The sequence below is a fragment of the Lutjanus erythropterus genome, chromosome 5 (genome assembly GCF_056507025.1).
Source record: "Lutjanus erythropterus isolate fLutEry1 chromosome 5, fLutEry1.hap2, whole genome shotgun sequence".
Lineage (NCBI taxonomy): Eukaryota > Metazoa > Chordata > Actinopteri > Lutjaniformes > Lutjanidae > Lutjanus > Lutjanus erythropterus.
In genome coordinates, this window is record NC_139321.1 from 565,001 (window position 1) to 576,932 (window position 11,932).

General features: G+C 38.3%; 1 protein-coding gene across 1 annotated transcript in view; it reads right to left on the reverse strand.

Moving 5' to 3' along the window:
* ccdc69 (coiled-coil domain containing 69) overlaps positions 1 to 8,518 on the reverse strand; it is a 23,801-nt gene extending 15,283 nt beyond the window's left edge. Inside the window, exon 1 of the mRNA XM_084718319.1 lies at positions 8,352 to 8,518. Within this exon, the coding sequence (XP_084574445.1) occupies positions 8,352 to 8,372 (21 nt within the window). The 5' untranslated portion in view covers positions 8,373 to 8,518. The remainder of the gene's footprint in view (positions 1 to 8,351) is intronic.
* Positions 8,519 to 11,932: the final 3,414 nt, after the last annotated feature.

Genomic DNA, 11,932 nt, shown 5'->3' on the forward strand with positions numbered 1-11,932 from the left:
AAATCTGTTGCAGAAAGTTTCTTGAAATTTTGAGTTTTTTCAACTTTTCATCACATCAGACATGAAACGTTCTGTAAGAGTCACGCCGAGATTCTTGAATGTTGTGGATTCAGAAAGTCACTGCAGCTGTTTTCAAACTGATGTGACAAACATGTTCGTGTGCAGCAGAAATGACTGTTTTCCTGCTCTGAAAAACCACAAAACAACTGAAGAAAGTGGAAGAAAACGCTGCTTCTTCACGTAACAACATCTGAACTGTGAAGGGATCAAACACACCGACATGAACACACACTTTTTCCAAACCAGTGAGGACTCTTGTTACTTTGACCTCAAAACTCGACCTCATTATTATTCTATTTTGATTTTAAGAACGGCCAAATGTCCAGGGGACCACAAACGCATCACTGTCTTACTTTGAGGAGTTTTGTCACACAGAGACAGACACTCTCTCTCTCTGTGTCTCAGCTACGTGACAAAATGTTTCTGGGGTGTTTAAATATTCCCAGCGGCTCGTCTCAAAGCGTTCTGGGCTTTGAGATTTAAAGTGGTGCAGAATCTCCTGAACAAGTTTAAACTCTCACACAGATGAAGAGCAGCTCTTTATTTCCCTCCGACGTGTCAAATGTCTCACGTTTTACCTGCAGACGTCAATGTAGTCGTTTCCAAACACTGGCTCAGGACCCTCAGGTGGGTCACAGGAGATTTTATTTTATATTTTTAATAAAAGACTTTCTGAAGATGATTTTGTTAACTGATGAGGCTTGATGTGAATCAGGTCTTCATGGTTTGTCGTTTTTAAAAAAGGGAAACGCTGGTTTAACTGCCGTCTGATCGGCACCGGCGGCTCTGATTCCTCACAGAGTTGAGTCATTAACCGCTCGCTGTGGGACAAACACGTCTTCATGTGGCGGCGTCCACGCTCACGAGGTGAAGCTGAATCATAAACGCTGTGATGTCGTTCCAAACACGAGCAGAACCACTGAAGTTTAACTTCATTCATGCCTCCTTTGAAGAATTATGAGCCGAGTTTAACTCCATTAAAGAGTGTAAAGGAGCTCTGAGACGAGCCGATTCGATTAGAAACAGACAGGAAGCCGAGGGTCCGGAGGAAAACATCAAAATATGACTTTCAGAACAAATATTACAACGAAAGTGAACTCAGGCAGAGCTGAGGAGGTTTCCTGCTTTTCTTGGTTTATTGTCACATTAAACTGAATCTCTTTTGTTTTAGACAAAACAAGACATTTAAAGACGAAACTCTGGACTGTGAGACACTGACGGATACTTTATGGACATTATCGCACCAGATTCAACGTGATTATTACCTTTAATTAACTGTTTGTAAATAAATCAATATGTGCAGGATTCAGTGAGAAGATTTCAGACCAGCGTGTCTGACTGTGCAGGTGACTGGCAGCCATCTTTCTTTTCCTGTCAGCGTCTTGTTGTTTTTTAGACTACTGTTTTCTTAGCTTAGCATCCTCAGCTTAGCTAGCTGGCTAACTTTGTTTCAAGCGTTGGAGGCTGAACAAGTTACAGACGTGTTGCAGAGGTGAAGACCAGTTCAGACCAGTTCAGACCGGTCACAGCAGGGACGTGCGTCAGACGCTCGCCTGGCAGAGCTCCTCCCTTCACCACGGTTAAGGACCAAAATCTGGTGCAAACTTGGCACCAGTCCTGGTACCTGCTGGACCGAATCAGAACACATCCGGTACTGGACAAGACCCAAATGATACCCGACTCTTAACTGAGTCTGAGAGACGGGTGGAGGTTCCCCTCTTGTCAACTAGATGAGATACAGAATCTCTCCGGCAGGTTCTGGGTCCAGCCTGGAGAACCACCTCAGCTGGTTCCTGTTAACACGAGCTCCCTCCAGAGACAGAGCTGAAAAACTGTGAACTGTTCCTTTAAGGAGTTCAATCTAGAACATTTTGGTTCCGCAAACACAGCAGAAACACGAGAACCGAAGCCTTACAGGTTCTTCAGAGTTCAGGTCAAAGGTCATAAAGTTCCTGCAGTGATCGAGTTATTTTACTGATCAATGTCACTGTGTTGATCAGCAATAATCAATACATTGATAAGTTATCAGAGGAGGTTCTGATCTGGAGGTGATCTGATGTGACGTCTGTTGAGATTTGGGCTAAAGTTCACGATTCAACAGCTGCACAATAAAACCATCCAATCAGAGAACAGATGAGAACAGTTTACAAACCGCGGCAGCTCAGAGGAGGAAGTGGTTTTCAACAGGCGGGTCGGGGCCCTGCGGGGGGTCCTGAGGTGACTCTTGTGGTACGGTCCAAAGGTCCCCTCCATAAAAACAACACTGGTGTTTGGTTTGTTTTTTGTTGCATACAAGCAGTGGTGTAAAGTAACTAAGTACATTTACTCAACTACTGTTCAGTCAAGACACTTTCAAAATTAAAATATATTTAAATAAAAGAGTGATTCCTTAAAGTCCCTTCTAACATTTTATCTATTATCTAAATATCTGTTTAAAGCCCTGATAGCTAAAACTCTCCAATATTTCATTAAAAAAAGAAAAAATCTGAGAAAAGTCCAAGAATAAAAATACAATACGTACATTTTTTCTTCTTTTCTCTCCCATTAACCGTCTGACGACCCTCCAGATTCATCTGCTGAACCTTTAGAGAGCCCCGACCCCTAGGTTGGGAACCACTGGACTAAACATCTAATATTACTTTTACTTTTGATCCTTTGATTACATTTTACTGACAGTACTCGAGTACTTCTGTTAGAGTCTCTGAATTGTCTCATTGATGCAAACTGCATCACAACAGCTGATTCAGAACAACAACGTGATGTTTTCTCGTTGCCGTGGTAACACAAATACATTCTGACAGTAAAAAATAAAAATGGTCACATGAAGGACTCAAGCTGCAGATGTGATCAGAAAACATCCGAGTCACATGAAGCTGCAGGAACACTTCAGGTACTGTGGGATAAAAACAATAAATAATAATCACATTAAACTTCATTACATCAGCTGTACGGAGCCTCGGTCACATGACACCAGGTGGTCACACCGACGTCATGAGGGGAACACGTCCGCACTATGAGGAGCGTTTGGTAACAAACTCTGTTCTGGAAAACTGTTTTCTCACGTGTTCAAGTTTAAACTTAACTGACACTGAAAATAACATGTTTGTTGCGGTTCTTGGTTAAAAGATCCACGAAAAGTCAAAACGTGTCGCAGACTCTTGGACTCCGTTTTGACGACACAACTGTTCAACAGTTTGTAATTTCCACTTCCTCCTGATTTGCTGATAAAGTTTGAAGTTCTTGTTCTGTGACTGACGGATGTGAACGCAGCCTCATACTGTTTTACTGCAAACACTGAAGGTCAGACTGCAGAACTCCACTCAATTATCTGGACTTTTAAACTTTAAGTCCATCCAGCTCGTGTTTTCACAACACGTTCCTCAGCCTGCGTGGTTCTGCGAGGTTCTCGTGTTCTAAACAAGCTGTCTGCTCAGAGCGGAACACTTCACACGGCTCAGACACAGACTGAGTTCAGGTTCGGGTCTGCGGGGGCGTCGGTGGAAAACCGTAACCTCTGAGAGGACGAGAGCAGCTGCAGGCTGAGAAACTGTGTGAAGCTCCGAGGTGAGAAAAGATCTGCAGCTACACGAGGTTCTGTCAGAACGTTCAAGAACACAGAGAGACAAAGTGTCTCTGCAGGATCCACAGACGGTTTTACACTTCAAGGTTTTTATTAAAAGCTGCAACAAAGAAGTGTTTACCTGGAAGGAACATTATATTTAATATCATGATACTGCAGTAAAGAAAAAGTTTCTTATTTTATTTTATTATTTGTTTTTAACATAATTCAATCATCCACTGACAAATATAATTCAGTTTTTACATGTTTAGGTCAATATTTTATTAAAGAAGGAAACAGAGATGCTTTAAAGGTTTTTATATTTTGTTCCTTAACTGACAGTTAAAAATGCCAACAATCAATTGATCATTAATAATTAAGTTTTTGGGTTTTTTTTCTAATTCTAATTCATTTTCATGTTTATTCTATTTTTCCCTATTCTTTTTTTTTTCATTTTAAGTATATCGTGTTGTTCTGCCAGACAAAATGTTAAATGAGGCACAATAACTGCCATTTTTATACTTGATACTAGATTTGTTTAATTATCTAGAACACAATTCCTCACAGCGGTTAATCAGTTTATTATTAATCATTACCATCCCTGGTTAAATAGAAAAACACATTTTACACAGACAAAAAAAAAAAAACACTGCACACACGAGATTTATTATTCAGTAACAGACATTTTCTAAGCTGTAATTTTTCTATGTTTTTAATATTGTGATAAATATGTTTTTGGTATCTTTACTTTATTTTAAGGTCTGAGAGAAGATTTTCCAGCTTGTAGATTAAAAGTTGTGACTGAAAAAATGAAATGCATATAAAATTATACTAGATTATCATAAATAATGAATTAATTGTTTTACTTCAGCCTCTAAATTGCCAGGAAATAGTAAAAAATCTCTTTATTTTCTCTGACAAACTAAAAGATATTCAGTTTTTTATCACAGTGGAGACGCTGAAAACAGAAAACTTTGATTTTGATATTAAAAAAAAGACTTAATCAATGAATTTATCATCAAAATAGTTCAAACTAATAGATTAGAAACGGGCAAATTCCAGAAGACTTCATTACCCAGAATTCCTCACATGTGACAGTAGGTGCGTTCGAGATGAGCCAGGCCTGCACAGAATCGACCAGCGGTGATCGCCGCACGATGCGTGCCGGTTAGATTTGTGTCCGAATTGCTCTGACGTCATGCACACGTGGGCAACGATGACCTCACGAGATCGAGGCAGCCGCAGTTCGTAGAGCCGGATGCCGCAGACTGTTGTTCACACAGAAGAATAACTGAAGTTTTCTTCATGTTTTTATAAAAGTGTTGAATCTTTAAATCTGCTCAGTGAATAAAAACAGCTGACAGACTGTGAAACGTGTCGACGCTCCGTTTGTTTGCTGTAAACGCTGAAACAACACGTGTGAAACAGACGTGTTGGACAGGAAATGCAGATTTGGCCGATTTGTTCAATTAACGTCCAAACTCCACGTTTACGACCTCAGACAGCAGCTGCTCTTATCGGCTCCGTTTCTTTTTCACCGTGAATTTTCATTGAAACACTGAACAGTTTGTATCTTGTTGTTTTGTATTTTCCCAGCATGCACCTGCTGGAACTGACCTGAACTACAGAAGCCTGTCAGATCAGAGATGAAACTAACCGGTGACCTCAAAATGATCGTCTGTATGTTCATTTAGTTTCAGTCTGAACTTCTCATGTTCAGGGTTTATGTTAGCCGCTGGTGATGGACGTGGTTTTTTTACCAGAATAAAACATAAACGGCCAAAACATCTGGTGGGAAATATAATAAATATACCTGATAAACTAATCTAAAATAAATAATCTCAGCTGACTGAAATTATACTGAATCTACAAGAAATCCATTGATTGATAAATTAAAAAAAAAAAAGACAGAGAGGGATTAGCTCAGTGCTCGACTTTAATCCACTTAAAATGAGGCTGAACCTTCACAGTTTGTCTTAACTGTCCCTCAACAGTCCCACATCAGTCCAACATCAGTCCAACATCAGTCCCACATCAGTCCCACATCAGTCCCACATCAGTCCAACATCAGTCCAACATCAGTCCAACATCAGTCCCACATCAGTCCCACATCAGTCCAACATCAGTCCAACATCAGTCCAACATCAGTCCCACATCAGTCCCACATCAGTCCAACATCAGTTCAACATCAGTCCCACATCAGTCCAACATCAGCCAGCCTGTGGGAGGAGCCACATTAGCAACATGCTAACACCAAATTCAATGGAATAAACACTAAAAAACACTAAAACAAAAGAAGAAATAAACGTTTTATCTTTGCAGCTCTTCTGTGGTCTGAGGCTCCGGGCCGATGTGACGCTGACATGGTGTCAGTCAGCAGAGATCCAGTAAACAGACAAACCAAGGTGGTTCTGGTGAGTCTGAGCCCGTCGGTGTGTGTGTCTGCATGCATAAGTTCACCGCTGCTACAGTCTGACTTTAACAGCGTGTCTGGTATTTGTTCTACATGCAGAGATGCACTGACTTCAACTTTCAGTCTGAGAACTTTAACTGACAGCATTCAGAAATGTTTTAGCAACTTTTCTTGTAAAATTAAAAGTTGACGTTCACAATAAAACGCAGACTATTGAATCATATTTATATTTCTCTAAAAGTGCTCCAGGTTACAGTCAGACCTGATTATATGAGGATCAGAGTCTCATGAGGTCTTGTGGGATCTAAGCAGACGTAAACCAACAGACTGACGCGGTGCAGCAGTTTGCTGTCAGAGACAAGACACAGTCTGAACGAGAACCGTCCCAGTCTCTGCACCGGTCTGTCCTGGATTCTGGTTTCTGTTCGGTCACACTGGCAGTAAAACAAAAACAGTCCAACGTAAAAAAAAAAAAAATCTGATGTGTCAAAAACAGCAGAAAAGAAGTTAGGAAGAAAACCCCCAGCAGGTCAGTCTGTTTTAAATCTTAAATCTGTTCAGACCATCAGAGTGTGTGTGTGTGTGTGTGTGTGTGTGTGTGTGTGTGTGTGTGTGTGTAGTTATTGATCTCCTGCAGCAGCACGTCTCACTCTGAGCCTCTAAATCTCTTCTATTCTGAGCTAATCAAAGATTTACAGGTTATGCAACAGCTTCTAAAACTGATCTGTTTATAACAGGAGGATCAGACGGGTTCATGTCAACGCTGCAGCAGGAACGTTAGGACTGATAATTGATCTGGACCGCACAACTAAAACAACAGGTTATCGATAGATCTGCATCATTGATTGATTTTGCATTTATATATCAGTATATGATGCATCAATTACTGAACCTTTTGTGTGTTTCTGTAGTTCAGCAGAGATGTGATGAAATGATCACATCAACATACAGAACGTCACAGAAAACTGATCAATAATCAATCAGCTTCAACCCTCAAAACCAGGTGTCAAAGTCAGAGGACTGTAGCTGTTATTTCAGACTCAAGTTAGAACATCAACAAGTGTATGACAACAACAACAACAACAACAACAACAACAAGTATTACAACTATCAAACTAATCAACGAATTAAGTCATTTTTATGCTTTTCAGCCACTTAAATGTGGAGATCCACTTCTCTCTGTTTGTTGTCATAATGTGGGTTCAGAAAAAGGATCTGAAATGAAATTCAAACTTGATCAAACAATATCAAACTCTAATCTGACACCAGGAAGCCCCCAGGGGCCCCCAGAGGCCTCCAGGGGCGCCCAGAGGCCCCCAGGGTGGAAACCAGTGAGCCACATGGAGCCTCGGCTGCTCCGTCATTTTCTATCAATAACTGGAGGAAGACAACAGCTGTCAAACATGAAGCCTCTGAGGTCCACGACTACTGACATTAAACACCACAGACCACAGATACACACATCAGATTTTATACATTATTCTATTTATGTTCTGTGCAAACACACAGAACATTACACTGATTTCACCTCACATATAAACTCCACACTGAGTCACACATGCAGACCGTGAAATATAGATTATTACTGAGTTTATATCTTTAGAAATGAAAGAATAATAAGCAATAATTCTACATTAAAGTTATCACAGAGCTGTAAGCTTCATATGCTGACATATTAAAGGACTTTCAGGATTATGACACCATGTGATGCAGTCAGGTCATTTTAAAAATCACTGCAGACCTTCACACACGACACTAACTCATCATTAGACTTAAATTAGACCATTACATCCATATTTTAAGAGATTAAATAGCCACAAAATCGCCAAAACCTCATAAAAACACACACACATTTCAGAGTAGGATTATTTTAGAGGCAGTGGAAACCATATAAAGAACATTATATGGCGGAATGAAGCGTTATAAAGCTTTATAATGACGTGTAGCAGCAGCACGGTGGGAACAAACAGCTCTGAGGTTCAAACACGATGCTGCAGATTAAAAACAGATGTTTGTTCTTCATTAAACAGCAGAAAAACTTTAAAGTTCGCGGTTTTTTTTAATCAAAGTTTCTTTGTTCAGGCCACCAATCAGTTAATGAAACATTACTTATCAATAAAAGTTAAATTATCGATCTGTGTTCGGGCACACGGAGCTCCATTATCTTATTCCCGGCACGTTTTGTGTCCGTGAAGCAGCAGCAGCACCGACCGCCCGCTGATTAACCGCCGGGAACAAAGTGAACTTCTCTGGACACTGTGCCGCTGTGTGTCGGTGTTTGTGTCGGTGTGTGTCGGTGTTTGTGTCGGTGTTTCTCACCTTGCTGTGGCTGCAGCCCATCCTCCTCCTCCTCCGAGCTCTGCTGTCCGTCCAAACGAGCCGCTCTTCTTCCTCTTCTTCACTTCTTCTTCTTCACTTCTTCCTTCTGTTGACAACTTTCAAACACTCCGTGAAAAAGTCCCTGAACGCACCACTCAGGCCGCCGAGCACAGGGGGCGGGGCTTATCTGCGCTGCCTTCAGGAACACTTTTTGAGCTCGTTACTCCCATATTTATTAAAAACAAAAAAATAGTTATTTAGTTATTTGTTTGCTTGTTTGTTTGTGTAATAAATATACTGATTTAATTTAATCTATTTAAATTGTCTATTTTTTAATTTTTTATATGTAAAAATAGCTGATGAGTGTTCCATGGTCCTATTTGCTTGTTTATTGTTTTAATTTATTTTGTTACTTTTGTTTATTTATTTCAATGTATTATTTTATTTCATATATATTTATTTTCTATTTTTATTTTATATATGGAAATTGAATTAACAGGTGTTTCTTAGGCTATTCACAGATTTTTTTTTTTAAGAATTGAAAAAATTCAAAAGATGAGATAAAACTTTTTTTTTAAAATATATGGCCTGTTGAACTGATCAGCGTAACACTGACTATTTAAAGATTAAAAACAAACACCTAAATAGAATTACAAATGAAAATACTGTTTTAAAAGTTGTAAAAATGAATTAGATAAACAGAGTAAATAAAAATAAAATAATTTGTTGAATTAATTGCATCTTAAACAGGAAAACAAATTAAAATAAATGTTATCATTAGTGTCAAATAGGAATAAATGAATAAATAAAGTAAAACAGAATAATTTACATTTGCTTTACAAAAACAAAAAAACAACTGAAAAAATCACCAACAAGTGAAACAAAACAAATAATAAACATAACGAAGTGGTAAATTATTACACAAAGTTTCTAACCAGTCACTAAGCCCCACCCCCTTTGGATTTAACTCCAAAATCCACAATTTGTGACGTAATGGACCTTTGATTTAGTGGTGGAATGTAACTAAGTACATTTACTCAAGTACAGTTCAGAGATAATTGTACTTTAACAGAATATTTTAGTGTTATGTTACTTCATAGGTTTCACTTTTACTGCACCAGAGGTTTAGTTAGTTCCAAATTCCCATTACTAATACAAAATAAAATACTTTTACTTGTAATAGATTACTTCTTCACTGTTTCATTACTACTTGAGTTCTTCCCCAGCCTGTCGACCTGCAGGTAAACTGTCAGGTGTGTCTCTGTTGCTCTTCAACATCGTTCATCTGAATCATCCCATAAAACCTGTGACATCATCACATGTTTAACAGCTGATGTCACTCTCAGAGTGTGTGTGTGTCTGTGTGTGTGTGTGTGTATCAGTGTGTGTATCAGTGTGTATCAGTGTGTATCAGTGTGTATCAGTGTGATGTCATGATGTCATGAGGTCATGCAGCTGCTGTTGGATGGAAAATTATTGTGATGCTGAAAACAACAACAGCTGCTGGTCAGAGATACGAGATGCTAAAAATACACACACACACACACACACACACACACACACACACACATTCCACACATCGACTGACCCGTCTGTGTGTGTCTGTTTCTGTGTGTAAAGGGTTTAACTGTGTCTTTGTGTGGTAACAGTGTGAAGGGTGTGTGTATTTACATGTGAGCATACAGTACACACCTGTGTGTGTGTGTGTGTGTGTGTGTGTGTGTGCAGGTTGAGACTCCGCCCTCAAACACACCAACATGTTTCTAACATAATAAAACTGAACAGATTTCAACTGATTGTTCTTTAATTATTTTCTGATATTTGCAGATTTGATTCGTCAGAAGATAATTAAATATATATATATTTTTTAAGTCGTTTTACAGAATCACAGAAAGTCACAAAAAATTAATAATCAGAATATTTGTCTTTGTAATATTCTGTTTTTTTTTTGATTGATCTGCTGTAAAAGATGAGGAGAAACACTCAACTGATATTTAATTATAAATATATATAAATATAATATGAATTAAACACATTAAATATTAAACAGAGGGGATTAATATGACGTCATTATAATTAAAGCGTAAATGATTCTTCATCTTCTTCAGCTGCTGTTATCAGAAATGCTGCCACCTGCTGGTCAAAACTGATTTCATTTATTGGTTTATTTAAAAAGGACAGAGTTCAGAAATTAATGCACAATAATTAATCCACATTGAGTTTAACTTTAATTATTATTGTTGTTGTTTTCTCCACGGGTTTTATTTTTTAGAAATAAAAAGAGCAGGGAAATAAATAAATGTGTCATTATGAAATAAATTCCCTTTTAAGAAATAAATATGTATAAATGTTGATTTATTTTATAGCTATATTATTTATGTCTGTATTTATTTAATATTAACTGAAATGACTTTCCAGTGTTCTGTGTTTATTTTATTACCTTGTTTTTATTTGTATCATCAGGTTTTTATCCATGTTTATGTTTTATTTTCTTTTTAATTTATTATTCTCTTTTTTTATGTGAAGTACTTAATGCAGGTAATTTTTTTTTATTGTAAAGCACTTTGTTAGACTCTAAACACAGAATATGAGATTAAATAAAACACATTCCTGTAATAATCGAACATCACACTCTGGGAAATTATTAATTTATGAATTAAATAAAAACTTTTGGCATTAATGTTGTTTCTCACTTCAGAGGTTTCATGTGTCTTTAAACTCTCCTGTAAACTTTATAAGATAATTCTTTCGTCTGAGTCGATCAGAAAAATGTTTCCTGTGAGCTGAAGGATTACAACAAACAAACAAACAAACAAACAAACTCTTTTCTGTTATGTAACCATGGTGACGACAAACTTCATGATTTCAGTTCATCAAAGTCTCAGTTACATGTAATTAAATTACTAAACAAAAGTACAATTTGTAATTAAATGACAGTTACTGAACCAAATGTTGGTGATTAAAAGGTTACAGGTACAAATATCATTTTCATGCTGCCTGTCGGAGCGTCATCATGTCACCGTCACATGATCACACGTCGTCCAATCAGGAGGGAAACTGTGTGAAGAGTCAGACCCGCAGCAACAGGTTCATCTTCATCTTCATCATCATCGTCATCATGAAGAAGGTTTGAATATCAGCTGCAGAGACGTCTCACTTCTGTCCAACATGATGAGACCAGACGACACTTAAAGTACCACAAAATACAAAACCAGCATCTTTTTACAAAAATCACGAGCCGTTTCCTCTAAATAAGACGGACACACGGACAAATAAACAACTACAGACCAGGAGGACAGACGTGTTCGTGAACTGTCCCTTTAAAAAGACGTCACAAATATTAAACACCTCAAACAGCAGGGGAGCGTCCAAACAGGAGAATTTAATCTGAGCGTTCATTAAGAAAATTACATGTCAGTTTAAAGGTACAGTCCGTGGTTTTGTTTCTCAGGTTTTATGAATGAGACATCAGGTGTCTCACCGACCTGTGATTGGCCAAAGTGTCCCGTCACAGACGAGACTTTCTGAAGCCTGAAAACAGCCAAGAGGAGGAGCAGAAGTCTCGTTTTCTCTCAGAGCAC